The 14,952-nt window shown below is 46.7% G+C and overlaps 4 protein-coding genes; 2 read left to right on the forward strand and 2 right to left on the reverse strand.

Annotated features, from left to right (window-relative positions):
* Positions 1–1,299: 1,299 nt before the first annotated feature.
* RCC_06844 (uncharacterized protein) lies at positions 1,300–2,359 on the forward strand (the record flags this gene model as incomplete). XM_023772104.1 has 2 exons in its annotated part: positions 1,300–1,940; positions 1,993–2,359. The coding sequence occupies 2 exons, from the start codon at positions 1,300–1,302 to the stop codon at positions 2,357–2,359; spliced, it is 1,008 nt and encodes a 335-aa protein (XP_023627872.1).
* Positions 2,360–3,333: 974 nt separating this feature from the next.
* Positions 3,334–3,653, reverse strand: RCC_06845 (uncharacterized protein; the record flags this gene model as incomplete). XM_023772105.1 has 2 exons in its annotated part: positions 3,334–3,342; positions 3,405–3,653. 2 exons carry the CDS (start codon positions 3,651–3,653, stop codon positions 3,334–3,336), a joined length of 258 nt encoding a protein of 85 aa, XP_023627873.1.
* A 1,992-nt stretch (positions 3,654–5,645) lies between these two features.
* On the forward strand, positions 5,646–6,431 carry RCC_06846 (uncharacterized protein; the record flags this gene model as incomplete). Its single annotated transcript, XM_023772106.1, has 1 exon — positions 5,646–6,431. The coding sequence occupies one exon, from the start codon at positions 5,646–5,648 to the stop codon at positions 6,429–6,431; it is 786 nt and encodes a 261-aa protein (XP_023627874.1).
* A 934-nt stretch (positions 6,432–7,365) lies between these two features.
* Positions 7,366–7,857, reverse strand: RCC_06847 (uncharacterized protein; the record flags this gene model as incomplete). Its single annotated transcript, XM_023772107.1, has 1 exon — positions 7,366–7,857. The coding sequence occupies one exon, from the start codon at positions 7,855–7,857 to the stop codon at positions 7,366–7,368; it is 492 nt and encodes a 163-aa protein (XP_023627875.1).
* Positions 7,858–14,952: the final 7,095 nt, after the last annotated feature.

A 14,952-nucleotide genomic window follows, 5' to 3' on the forward strand; every position in this document is an offset into this window, starting at 1 on the left:
GGCGGCAAGGTCATTATATATCTTCTGATCTCAACAGTAGCGGATTCGATATTGTTGGATCACGACTATCTTGGTGTTCTTCGTACAAAGACCTTGCTAGTTCCTCCGAAAGCTGTATTCTCGGCACTTCGCGTTGATAATACGAAGGATTCTCGCTACTTGTGGATACGGTCTCCAATCACATGGGATCTATACTTGGAATTAAAGATTTCTAGCGCTGTCCTCCAAAATGCTTGTATAGCCGCTAGAGTGACCGTGTCCACATCCCGGCAAATTTGTGACATCACCCTCGTCTTTTTGCTTGGTCTGGCGTGCTCCTTTTCGTATCGTTGGAACGGGCGTCGCTGGGCCGCTCCAATCAATCAATTTCCCCCGTGGAGTCTCGAGTCTCGACAGCAAGTGCCGCGCAGAACCGCAGGTCATCGTTCCCTCGGATTTGCGAAGGCATTATGGCTCCTACGATCCTTGGCTTTTGATACGAGCAGACGCCAATTCGAGAATCACTTCTTCTTTGCAAGCTTGCCAATAGTACGCTCAGTGCTTCTACTCACCTTTGGGAAGTCACCAAGCAAAAGAATGTCAGATTACTAAAGGGATGCGTCGGATTATAATGAAGCTGGTCGACCCCATCAATTGTCTTTTGGTCTCCTTACCGAGCCGGTTGCTCAGTTGATCATCGGCTCCTACCAGCTCAAAGGCAATGGGAATGACTAATTGTGAGGGAACAGAAAAGGAGAGAGTCAGCATTATTCAGTACTATCATGGCCTCTGATAGCTTGGCGCGAGTCCTGGTGTGAACGAAAAGAAGACTTAYAACTTTCAGCGCAATCTCTCCATGTTGGGACTCACATAAGATCTCCTCACCGACACATGATATTGCGTGGAATGGCAGCTTGACTGGTAAGCTGTCTGACATGGCAGATCGTACCGGCGTTCCATCTCAACCAACGATTCCCATGCAAACCCAACAAATATCGTGTGGACTGCTATGGCAGAGGATGCCTGCAGAACCCCTCTCCTTCGACTTGCTACACTTGATGATGTACTTGAATCACTGTCGAAGAGGAAAGGGTATGCTATCGCTGGTGGAGTAAGGTAGGCATGACCTGAACAGGGGTGAGATAACATGCGGAGGCGGAGGCTGCCGAATGTTGGGGAACCCCGACATCGGCCCACTAGCTTCCCCGCATCCCCAGCATTGCACGCGGCACCCTTGCAATCGCCATCATTCATCTCAACACAAACAATACAAGAACTGCAGCGGACTTACAAAGACGCATACAACGGACGATGATTGTCATGGCTCCTCTCTACCCAATCCAACCTGTCGAATCGCTGCCAACCAAGCACGACCTCAAGTACGTGGGAAACATTGATCGTGCGGAGCATGTTGAAGATGTGAGCATACGTGTCGAATCACTCAACGAACTGCAACATCTTGGGAGAAGTAATGATGAGCCTCGAGCCTCTCTTCTCACTCTTCCCGTGGAGATCCGATTGCGAATCTACGAATTGGCATACAATGCTACGTTTCTACACTGGAAGCTGAATTGGGAGAAAGGTTTGAGACTTCGACTAAGAGGAACATCGGGAACAAGCTCTCCCTCTATTCGGCTCGTCGGATCACCATTCAGTCTGCTACGAGTCTGCCATGAATTATACGCGGAAGTTTCTCCGATGCTCCCTTCGATCAACCATGTGGCCCTTCAGTTTGATGACTTTTCCGAGAACGACATGCAGCAATGGCTGAGTACGTTGAGCGATTCCCAAGTTACCAAGATGCGCTCGTTCAAAATGATGGGCTGGGCAGACTGCCATTTGGCAAAACCCCTCTACGCGGACGGCCATCGGATGGATTGTCATCGGTATCAAAAGCCTCATTCAACCTGTTCAATCGCTTGCACTGAATCTTGCAACAGCTCRGATCATCAATCCAAGGGGTACGATGTCTCGTGGCTTGTATCTTGGATCCTGCTAACCTCATGACTTCAGAAGATCTATACCCCGGGCGAAAAATGGGCTCTGCGATCGATCATTAACCCTGGACCTCAATGCCTTTGAACAACAATTCCAAGCCGAGCGATTTGACAGGATTATGAAACAATTCGGGCTCAATCACGTCGATGAGGGATCGCATCGTGAGTTTCACAAGGCCTGCTACCTTCTTCGCGWGCTCGACGGGTGCGTTGGTCGGCCTGCTCCCAAGGCGCATCCAGCTGGAAGGACTTCCCAGTGTGGTATTTTGGATGCTGTGGAGACTGCCATAGCTAGCTTTGTGAGCGATGAGGGCGATTTGAATGTCACTAGGGAGAACATTACATTATTGCACAGAGCTACTATGAGAGGGACAAATTTTTAGGCGCAGTCGTATGAGGTCGACAACGGGACTGGCTTGAGCGTCCATCGTCCAAAACACGTTGGTGTCATTCTACACATTTCGTGTGGACCAGAGGAAGTCATGTGGCATAGTCGACTCTGCGGTGGCTGTTACTACGGTCGCTACATCTTACCGGGTTGTCATTCGAGGCTTTCAAAGACATCCTCATTGACGTAAAATATGGATGGACCTTGTCAATTTGGCAAATGGGGAAGTGGGAGGCGACTTTTGTGATTGATGATGCAGTGTTTACTGTGAACGGGTTGTGTGAGCGATGGAAGATTGATGATGAGCAAAGGTGTCTAGTTTAGTATTGGGCTGAGCAACCACAAGCAGTGGAATGGCCAACAACCCTTTACGATATGAGAGACTCAACAGATGACTCGAAGCGATTTAAAGCAGCATCGGGGCAACGAGTTGCTTCTGGATTGTTTTGCTAGAGATTCCTTGCTCAAAATGTGCCAAGTCGAATAGAATTGTGTTGCCGTCATCCAAACCGCATGTAAAATAGTGAGAATTATGACTGGAAAGCCGTCATGTTACATACTCTTACAATCTAGGTTAAGGGGAGTTCAGAAAGGCAACATAATAACTACGAGGGTGACCCATGAAAAATGTGACTTGAGTCGGCCCCTTTTATCTTCTTCCAACATTCTTGGGCGATAGAGATGAAGTAAGATGCATCGTAGGTTCAACATTATCAATTGGACATCCGACGATGGCCAGTTTCTCTGATGCCTAGTGCAGTTGCTCCCTGTGCTTAACCAAAGACGTATCTGGTGTTGGCTGAGATATTGCTCTGGAGCAGCAGAGAGTACTTCATGAGCTCGGAATATTCAATTGAATGTGGAATGGTCTTGTATTGAATGTCGATGTGGATGTATCTAGCTTTGACGTCCATAGGTAGCTCCTCCTATACTCACTCCACCCCGCAATAGGTGATCTGAAGTCTCCGCTTAGCAGCACTAAAACACAACTGTCAGCTTTCTTGGCATTGAGCAGGATCATCACAAAAATGAAGTCTTACAAGGCAGGATCCACCTCCGAAGAGATTGGGCGTATCAGTGCCGCATTCAGTTTCGCAAGCCTTGTTGTCGAAGCATGTGCATAGAATGCCCCCGTCGTTGTTGTAGCAGACTTGAGCATCCTGGCCGCAGTGTCCAGCAACTCTGGTTCCACCGGGCTCGTTGGAACCGCAGATCGATGGGCCATCGGCCAAGGTCTGAGTGGCGAAAGCCATCAGCAAAGTGGCGAGGACAGTCTTGGAGTACTGCATTYTGCTGTGATTGGTGTTGGTATGAAGGTGGAGTAGTGAAGTGGTGTTTTGTGATGGATGTGCTGAGAATCAAAGCTCATGGACAACGAATCGTCTCTTATATGTTCGATGGTCTTTGCTTGCCTGGAAGTCATTGCATCATTCTTGTTTATTTGATGCTCATCCTTCGCGTGGATCCTTTGTGGGTTTCTCCGCGTGATTCCCGCCATGTGGTGGCTGCTGTAGAAGGACGAGCGACCCTTTCCTCTTTGCTGATCATTAGCTGTAAGGTCCATTCCAATCAAGCCCTATGCTCTTCTGCACACGAAGGAGTTTGAAGGTTTCCACCATCTCCACATCCCCACAGCCCGTTCTTATGCCGCAGTTTGGGAGATCTGGTACCCGGTTCGTATGTGCGATATGGTTTTTTGGGTTTCCAGTTAGTGTACGCGATTTGGTTCTCAGCCGCATCTATGCTCCTGCAATACAAGCGTTCGATAGCTGAGCATGAAGTCCTGGGGTTGTCAGCCGAAGAGAGAATGATAAGGACCGTGATTTTGAAAAGCAAGACATTCAATGGCTCACGCCGTCGTGTACATGTGGCTAAGCGCTCAGCATAGAGCCCTAAGAACTTTTGGGGACCAAGGATCAAGGAGTGAGCGTAAGCTTGAAAACGAAGAAAAAGGCTCAAGCCGTCGGTAGCTAAGCACGAAGATCATTCCTTCAATGGCTCAAGCCCAAAGATGGACATTGACGGATGGATCTACGAAGGATTGCTTGAGCCCACGTGACACTGAGGCAGAGATCAACACCAAAATGATGACCAGAATAGATGCATGCCAAGAGCTGTGTTGGTTTCAAATTCTCGCCTAGAGCAATCCTCTTCTCAAGAATCGTCTTAGGGTTATCCTATAATCACTATGCTTTACGAAGCAGCCTCTATATCGTGCTCGAGATGCAACGTACAGAATCTCAGAATGAATTCAGTATCCCTAAAATCCAGAGACACTCACGCTGACCTCAAACTTCTGAATCTTTCCACACATGCTAATCGAAGTCTCCCATAAGCATGGCCAAGCATCTACAAGCCTGCCGCCAAGACGCCACGGAAAGCCCTCCGCATCAGCAAAGATCTACATCAGAAGTTGCAGAACCACCAGAGCATTCGGTAGATACTCGCCCGCAGTGTTTTGAGCACGGCTGCAATGGACGACGCTTCAGCTGTATTGAGAACTACAGACGACACATTCGCGAGAAGAGTAGAGCACGGCGTTTGTACTGCGAATTTTGCATGGCAGGATTCACTCGGAAGAGCAACAAAACGAACCATATTGTCCAAATGAGGTGCAAGCCCCTCAGAGACTTGTGCAACAGCATCATCTCTTCTTACTAGGCAAAAGTTAAAGTCACGAATGGTCACCTCGCTAGTCAACCCTACATCGCTGCGCGAATGTAGGATCATAGTCCCAAATCAAATTAGTGTTTGTTGTATTTTACACTTTTCTGTCAACCTACATCCTTCGTCCCTGGTCTTGCTGGTTCTTCGCTTGTTCTTTACCTAATCTGATTGCTTAGATCCTTCGTTCGTCTTTTTATCTCGTGCATTGTTCATTGATAGGCCAAAGAATCGACGATCTGTATCAAGGGAGCCTTCCTTCTGCGGCTAGAGAGTCAATGACATCCATTAAGTGTTGCTGAATAGGTTCCTCGGCTTCCATTTGCTCCTAGGAATGCTTCTCCGCGGGTTGTCATTCTGATGCCGATCTCACACAATGGCGATCCTCCATGTGCTTCGCGTGTCCTCTACCCGTCATCTGCATGTCCTTCGCGTGGCAATTGTGTATGTACCTCCCCTATCGTAGCATATCCTCGGGCTCATGGTGACTGTTGCGATGGAAGCATGTTGATCCTACGCAACGCAGTAGAGTATACACGGCAGATATATAAGATGCTCGACACAGCTCTCAGAATCTCATCTCACACCAACGCAACCGTCCCCAACATCTCATTGCCATGCATTCCTCTCAAATCACCGTGCTTCTTCAGCTTCTGCCTTTCTTGGCCTCTGCAGCCTCGATCGGAGCTGCCAAACCCATGTCCGTCGACGTCGTCTCTCTGGAGCCAACGATGGAACATATGCAATCCATGTACCCTGACGTCTTTCAGTCCAATCGTTCTTCGCTTGTACACGTGGACGCCGTCCAAGCGGACCCGAATCTTGCATTCAGATTTACGGCCGGATCTCTCGCTGTATCGGGCTACTTCTCCTTCTTTGGGGGAGACGAAAAATTCAACAAGGCCGCGGACGCCTGCAGACAGGGTGCCAACCACGATGGTTTCAGATGCGTCACCTACTCCCTTTCCGCTGGCCTGGGTCATGCTGTCGTAGCCGGAGCCGGATTCGTTGGCGGCCGCCAGTTCATCAACTACTTCTGGCAGCAAGCAGCGCTCCAAGCGGCTGGTTTTGCCTCAAACAACGCCAAAAGAGCAAACTGCCCTTCCATCCGATGGAAGTCCGATCCCAACATCTACTATGATGGAAACATTGGGGTGAAATTGACTTCGAAGAATTTCTGCCACCATCCAAACGGTCCTCAACAGACCGAGCTCAACAATCTAGCTTCCTCAATCGTCAGCGCGATGAAAGGGAAGGGTGCCACGGAAGTGCAGTTCACCGTCTACCAAATGTTCGACAGGCAGATCGTTTCGAGGAATCACTTCCAGCTCGACGTCCCCAACAGGGTCGACGCCTGTCCGGACACGATCACGGGCGGCGACAACTGCTTCGTACAAGATTGAAAAGCCCAAGAAACTTGACAAGCTTTGGCGGCATGACAGATGCTTTTATCAGACTTCAGTGGGAGGAAATGTGAAAGACTTTTGTCTGCGAAGATTGATATTGTGGGGGGTTTTGTTGTACGGTCTTTACCTTGAATGTTGACGATAGATTGATGATAGATTGTTGCTATTGCCGGTGGTACGAAGCCTCCTTAGTTTACAAAATGTATCGCGGTCTGTTTGCCATTTGACGACATGCCTCCTGTCTTGCGTRTGCTGCAGCCCATTTTTCTATTGAAGTGCCGCCTTGTCTTCTCGTATTAAGCCAGTGCTCTCGTTGGTCTAGTATGGCTCGAATCTATTAAAAATGCTAACCAGACAGTGTAACGTTTAGCAAATTCATTAAGATGGACATTATCGTTGCATATCCTAAGCACAACATGCTGTTTCCAGCCCAGAATGAAAATTAGTGAACAGGGTCTATGCACAAGGGCGTTATCTCCTTTTCTAAGGGCTAAGGTAACTTAGCCCTCTATCCGTACGCCCATTACGCGCGTAGGCACTACTACTTCGTTAACTATCCTACCTACCCTACTGTTTTAGAGTTATTATTTAGGTTATAGATAGCGTACGTATATACGTTGCTTTTAGGCCTTACTAATACTATAGGGCGGCTTGCTTGCGACTACTAGTAAGAGCGCAGATACGCCCCTCCGCCCTTATAGTATAAGTAAGCTCTAAGCCCTTAAACCCTCTAGTATATGTGTGCCAAGAACGCGATAAGAGCACAGAGCTATGTTTCGAGTTTTCAGGATCAGACTAGTTCGGATCAGATTCCAGATTCCTCTATTCCATGCAAATCTCACTAGCAACAGTTGAAGCGAATGCGGATTCACTTGGCTGAGCCGAGTTACGTTGCCATGAAAGGACACCAGTGTTTTCCGTCGTTTGACACTTAGCCCACACGAACAGTGTACCAGAGGACTGGTCCGATGGAAGCCAATGTAAAGCCAACCCAGCAGATCAACCACAGCAATSCTATGATCGCGTTCTCCGCAGTCTGACTCAGGTCAATGTCCTTCTCCGCAAGGCCCTGCGCCCAATAGAACGCCGCAACCAGCACCGCGAGATTGAGTAGAAGATCGGTCTGCCGCCTCGTTGTCTGCCTTTGCGTGTAGCCTTGCTGCTGTAGCTGAGCTTTGATCCCATCCGCAACGTAAAACTCCAGCCAAATGGTCCCAATGACATAAACTATGTAAAAGATAATAAAAGACCTCACGGACAGGTATTCGCCGAGATATGGAATCCTGAAGATAGGGACAATGAAGAAGATGATGCTCCACGAGAAGGCGGGATGGATGACGAAGACGAAGAGATGCCACCAGCTGGCTATCAGTCGGATATTGCGGCGTATGGAGTCTGGCTCTGAGGGGACATCTGATGGCATTCTGCTGATTATGGATTCTCGGCCGGACTTGCTGGTTCTGTGGTTGTAGGAAAGGAGCTCATTGTGAGCTAATGCCAAAGTGCGGGACTGTAGGAGCAGCGTATGGGTGGCAGAGAAGTACGCAACCTGCAGTTCATATAACATTTGACTTCTCGGGCAAGCCGTTGCATGAGTTTTTGCCGAGGTTAACAGCTCTTACGAACATACAAAGTGTTGCCTAGAGTAAAGTGTTAGAATGATTAATCTTCATTCTAGCTAAATATTGATTAAGGACTACCTATGCTAGCCCTAGCCCAATATTCGGCTAACCTTCCCTTTTGAGAAGGCGTTAGGCGTTGGGCGTTGGGCGTTGGGCGTTGGCTCTAACCCGATTGGGAAGTCTCTAGACAGACCCTGAAAAAGCTCAAGTGAATGTTCTAGAAAGAACGAGTCGATTAATCACGCAATTGATTGCGCAATCAATGACGTAATCGATTACGCAATCAATGCGATCAAATGCATTACTAGAACATTCTAGAGACTACGCTCTAGCTAATTAATGCATTGATTAGAAATCAAGGCCACACATRGAATATTCTAGCTAACAATCTAGAAAGTATARATATGGCCTAATCCGGCCATCTCTAGACAGGTCAAGCAATACAACGATCAATTGTCTATTTAATACATTTCACACATTCTAATCAATCCCTCAATCAATTCACATCGATTACACGCCCCAATCGACGACCCGAGTTATTTCCGAGATATCACCTATATATCTCCGAACTCCTTCCGCCAATATTTGATTCAACCCTGAATCAAATCAAAATAAAGCACGGCAAGGTGGTATCACTGAATGGACGCTTTCGGTTAAGATCGCAGGGCAGACTAGATCGCGTCGCTGGAAGATCGCATTTTCCACAGTAGGCAGAGCGATGACTTGGTGCATACAAAAAGTCGTTGCTGCGTGCACATTATGGGACCCTTACAATCGACGTATGTCTTTTAGATTTTGAACGATGTCTTGACGCGGGCAAAGTCGTATTTAGCTATCCCAGCATTGGTCTAAGTGCAAGATGTAAGTGCAAAATGTGAACTTTCGAATATTCCTCAGAGAAAGTGACTGGTCCTTTGACGGTTGAAAGGAGACGCTGCCCAAAACCGGTGCATAATGAACGCTGCATTCTTCAATTTTGATGCAGGCGGTAGACGTACAGGGAGGAAACACCTTCATTACTGCTGTAAGTTACTAGTACGACGTTTAGGCACAGGGGCTGGCAACTAGTTCACAGACTTCAGTTATAACAGGAGTCGAATAGGCAAACCAAATGATGCTTCTGGGCAGAGTGCTCCTCGAACTGGTACCCGTACGGTGGCGTTTCGGCTGTGTTATTATATGGCCCCATCTTGTTTCCATTCTGGCAGAATTGGTCTTGGTAAGAAGCCTGATTTCAATGTCTTCGAAGTGAGGCGAAGTGATTGAAGAATGGAAAAGCCAAGGCTCATTGTCTGTTTGCCGTTACCAGACAACCGCAACAACAACATCAAAACTCCGACACCAACATACATCGTGTGATGCATCACTATCACTGGCTTTGTTCCGCACCAGACCACACTCACTACGTGCGTCAAGCGACGTCCGTCAAAATCCTGCAGCGACAGCGACGGCATTCTTCACCAACAACTCGATCAGACGCATCACTCGCAGATGGGTCGACCACAAGCCGTGGAGATGACGCACGTCGCACTCACYGCATCCGYCAAGCGACGTCCGTTGAAACACCACAGCGTTGGCATCCGTTGCCAGCAACTCGATCCGACGTATTACTCGCGGATGAGGCGACTACAAGCAGTGGAGATGACCCCTCGGACGCACGCCTCACCCACTGCGTACTTCGAGCGCATTCGTTGCCATCACTCGCAGATAAGTCAATCACACGCCATAAGCATAACGCACGCCGCACTCAAGATAGTGGTGCTTCGGCCCCCCTCGCACCGACCTCCCTCTCGAAAGGCTCTCGCATCACTCAGCATTGCCAGGTCCAAGCTGGCCCATCTTTTCCGATGGTTTTTCTGGCCACGCAGACTGAGTATCGCCAGCCCCAGGCCGGCCCCTGTTCTAAAATTGATGAACTCTAATTGAATTTACTTGAGGGAAAATTCCCTCGGCTATATAGTCCTGCCTGAGTTACGTGGCTACTTGAGCCTTAGGCATACATGCTTAGTTCTTAAGTGGAGACTTTAAGAACATCCTCCCCTACTAAGTCGTTTTGCCCTTAAAACTATAGGAGTTACTTAAGAGACCTAAGGGATCCCTATAGGTTATTTTATAGAGCCCTATCGCTTAAGTAAAAGGCTTAGACGTAGGGTTCACTTCTGCCTTGCTACGAGCTATTTCCTTTACATAGCTAGCGGCTTAGAGTAGCACGTATACAGCGTATGCGATTAGCTACTTCGGCTTAAGTAGGTAGTTATAGCGTAGCGGAGCGGGAGTAGTATACGGGGTACGGGAGCGTCGAGGCGTAACGCATGTCCGGTAGCTTAAGAGCTGCTAGGGCATATATTAACTCGCCCTCTTAATCTACTAACCTTCTCCTCCGTATCTACATCTATCTTCCCCTTCCCTAATTAAGTCCCTTAATTAACACTTCCCCTTCCTCCATCTATTATACACGCCTTTTCTTATACTAGCTGCACACATTAAGAAGCTATAGGCGATAGGCGTGTAACTCGTAGCTAGGCGGAGGGATCTAAGAAGAGCGACGACGGCGACAAGGGTAAGAAGGGTAACGGTTAAGAGCCGCTAGTTACCCTAAGCGCGAAATTACTCGGAAAGCGACCTACGGCGAACACTAGCGACATCGTTATAAGCTTAAGGCGCTCTCTACGCTCTCGTAACTTAGGCGCCACTTTAGGCTTATCTCTAGGTAAGGCAACTTCTAAGCTACGTCTAAGTCTCTCTAAGGCAGATCTCCGGAAGGAGAGGGAACTATAGGCGATTAAGGAAGCTTTAAGTCCTTAATCTCCTAGTTACGGCACTCTAAGCCGTAGTATAAGCGTTTAGCGGAAGCTAGTGCCCGTAATTCCGGCAGTAGCGATAGCTACTCGTATAGAATACGAGAAGTTCGGGTTCGATTAAGTTAGCGGTTAAGTAAGTAAGGCGAGCCTTCGCTAGGGAAATAATAAGACATYGTCCTTTAATCCCCTCTTAAACCGCTCCCTAGAGAACTTCCCCCGAAGCTTTCGTAGGCAATACGACAGTCTCTTAGTCTTTCGGCCTCGTAGTTAAGGCGGTTTTAATCTAGCAGCTACCTCGGAGCGGCTACTTACACGGTTAGTAACTCTCTTAGAGCCGAGTGCGACAAGCTTAGATAGTGTCCTAGGCTTCTTACGCATTACCGATGCTTAGATACGTAAGGTAATGTTTATCCTAATCCTTCTTAATAGGCGCGTTAGGCTATAAGAGCGCCTTAAGAAGTACGAAATCTATAAGCTAGGCGCTATTATCGAGGCCTTACACTAATATTAGCTAGACGACCTTCGCCCTATCGAATAGAACACGAATATCGGCCACATGCCTAACTACTTGCTATAGTAGCGTTTAGGCTCTCTTTTTTCTTAAGCGCTAGGCGGAGCGCCTAAGCGGGCTTGTAGATGCCGTCGTAAGACCCGCACGATTAGCCCGTTTAAGGAGTGTCGTTACGGAGGACTTAAGTAGGGAGCTTGCGGCAATTGTCTCTAGGGCAATTATTAGTAGGAGTGTAACTTAGCCGACTAAACTATAGTTAAGAGCAGGAAGACACAGACTCCTAGAAAGAAGCCTTAAGCTAGCCCTTCTATTACTCCGGCATCTCGGCGTCGTTAGCTTAATAATGCTAGGAGTAGAGAGGTGTCGATTATCTCTATCTCTTCTACTAAGACGAGATTGTCTAGTGCTTCTAGTTCTTCTTAGAATAGCAGTCTAAGCTAGCAGCTATTACAGGGTATCTAAGAAGCTAAGATCCTAGACTTAACTAAGGAGGATAAGGAGGAACGATTATAGCAGGCAATTGCCCTCTCTCTTAAGATTGCTCGCTCCGGCCCTAGTAGAATCCATCCGCTAGGTTAAGCRAACGCTCCTTAATYAAGCAAGGTTGCTCCGCTAGTCGGCCGTTCTTAGGGCCTAACGGTTTTCGGCTTAAGCAACCTCTTCTCTCGTGCTGTCGGATTAAGCGCTAACTAAGTGCTRCTAGTTAATAGTCCTAGCGATAAGCATATRGGGCCTAAGGGTCCTATTACTTYRAGTRATATCTAAGAGCGCAYAACGACGTTCTAGCGCTACTTRAYGAGTGTTTATRTAGCGAACACTAATCCYACGCGATCGCTTTAGGACACCGTTAACCGCTTACACACGAGGGCGTAGGCGGCCTTAGACGACTATTAGGATCCGAATACGCCTTAGATCCGGTTCTTGTAGGCATAGGCGGCGGCCTTAATAGTGGATTTTAAGAAGAACGCTTAGCAGTTCGGTAGATATAAGCTAAAGAAGTGAGGTTAGGTGGCTTAATAAAATTTCCTTATAGTTAGGCATTGCTTAGAGCGTTAGCTGTCCTTTTAAGCTAGAACGTTTTTTCTAAGGCTCTACAAAACAACCTCTATTATCTAGCTATCTTATTTGCGAGCGTTGCTTAATCGACTATTGTCTAGCTATCTTATTTGCGAGCGTTGCTTAATCGATAGGAAAATAGGATGAAAATAACAAAACAGTGCTTGAATAATGCAACCGTCTTAATCCTTCCTTAATTTCGTAACTTAGCTGTAACCTTGCGACTTAATCGCAAGCTATAGCCTATATTAGCTAACTTCCTCTGCACTACGCGAGCAGGATCCCCGCTTAGGTAGTTAGTAGTAGTTGTCTTAGGTAGTAGAGTTGTCTTAGTCTTAGTCGCTAGAGGCGTTGCCTTAGGCGGTCTCCCTCTTCGTCGTAGGATCGTTAAGGGCAATTCCTCCCCTACTAGCTCCTTCCTTAGGGCAGCGCTAGGGCTTCTGTTCTGCCTTAGGGGCAGAGCTAGGACAGTAATAGGATAAGAAGGCTTAGCTCTTAAGTTATTTAGGTTATTGCTAGGGATCTAGTTTCTACTTAAGGGAGCGTTTAGGGGCTAGATTAAATAGCCCTTAGTGTTATAGGAGGCACTTAGGCTATCGGTTTCCTATAGAAGGTCTTCTTAGGCCGTAGGTTCTAGCTCTATTACTCTCTTAGGGAGACTAGCAACGAGGTTTTTAACTACTAGGTTAACTTAGGCATCTTCCCTAGGTGTTGCAGCAGGATTTAGAGGCTGTATAATAGCAGGCCGCTAACTTAGAGGATTCTTTTTTAACTCCTAATAGCGTTTCTTTTTAAGAGCAGCTCGCAAAGCTTCTGCTTGCTTTGCGCTCTCTTAACTTGCGCGTAAAACTTCGCTATTGCTTTTCCGGATTTGTTTAGCAGCTTCGTTAAGCCGCTTCTTAAAGCGTAGTATGTCTTTAAGACGCTATAGATCTAGCGGTTTGCCCTCCCCTATTAAGAATTTAAGGGCCCCTAACCGATTAAGTGTTATCTTAGACAACTTCTCCTATTTCTTCTTAAGGATCGAAGCTAGGGTTAAGAAGCTTAAGGCGGTTTTAACATTATCGCTAAGGCTCTCGTTAAACTTAAGTCTAGCAGCTTTAGGTGAAATAGTGTTGCTAGTATATAATCTTCTATTCTATTCCTTAAAGCTAGTAGTGGCGTGCGCCTTAATTAGGCGGTCGCCGTTCACTTAATGCTTAACTACTAAGCTATCCTCTTTTTTAAGAGTGTAGGTCCTAAGCTAGCTACGCTTAAGGATCTTAAATAGCCCTACATAGTTAGGTTGGAGCTTAGTCTTTGTCTTATGCACGACGAGCATAAAGTCTCCTTCCTTAAACTTGCTATTAGTATTTATAAAGGTCTTAGAGCTAATAGCCTTAGATCGAGCTGCTTTTGCAATTAGTCTTTCCGCTACGAGGCTCCTTATATTAAGGAGTACTTAGTAGCGCTTAGTAATATCGTTAGGATTAAGCTCTATAGGTCGTAGGTATAGGTAATCTCTAAGTATTCGGGGTTCCTATCCGAACAGTAAGAAGAAAGGGCTTAAGCCAGAATTCGATTAAGTTCGAATTCGACTTGCATAGAGTGCTTTAGGCAAGTAGAGATCCTATATATAGACGCTCTTGCTATAGTACATCTTAGTAAGGATCCGTCTAAGCACACCGTTTAAGGCTTTAACCTTCCTATTAGTCTAGGGATAGTATAGAGTCGTAAGGCGGTAGTTAGCTTAGAGGGTATCTATTAGTACATTAAATGCCTTAAAGATGAAATTTAAGCTATTATCGCTTAAGACTTCTCTAGGTAGCCTAAAGTTCGTATAGATCTCTTCTTGCACGAACCTTATAATAGTCTTAGTCTCTTAATTAGGGACTGCTCTTATAAGTAGCTAGCTTATAGCATAGTCGATTGCTATAATAATGTACTTGTTTCTATTAAGAGTAATAGGAAGAGGGCCTACTACATCGATCGCCTATCGTTTAAATAGCTTAAGGGTGCGATCGTTTTAGTAGAAGTGTGGTTCTTAGGCGGCCGTCCCTAATCGAGGCTTTTTGCGAGTAACTTAACACTAGGGGCAGTTCCTTATATAGTCCTCGACATCTCTCTTAAGAGACTACTACTATCCTCTTGCACGGAGGATGCTATTTACTCCTAGGATGCTAAAGTAGCTATAGTCCTTATAGCAACGCTCTAAGAAATCCTACCTGAACTTAGGGTCGATATATAGTGTCTTAGTCCCTAGTTTATTCTTATAGTACAGCAACCTATCCTTAAGTTCTAAGCTAGGCGACTTGTCTGCTACTAGCTTACTTAACTTAGGGTCGACGGGCATTTCGCCTATCTCCTTAAAGAGGATTACTGCATTAATTACCTTACGCTTAGAGAACTTGCGGATAATAGTTCCCCTAGTAGTATTAAGGCGGAAGGCTTAAGGCAGGGCAGTTAGGAAGTCTGCTGCCTTAAGAGATTAATCTCCCTACTAGGAAGATCCTTTACTAGCTAAGTTAGCTAGCCCTTCTCCTATTAAG

Source organism: Ramularia collo-cygni, assembly GCF_900074925.1.
Source record: "Ramularia collo-cygni strain URUG2 genome assembly, contig: RCC_scaffold10, whole genome shotgun sequence".
NCBI classification, from domain to species: domain Eukaryota; kingdom Fungi; phylum Ascomycota; class Dothideomycetes; order Mycosphaerellales; family Mycosphaerellaceae; genus Ramularia; species Ramularia collo-cygni.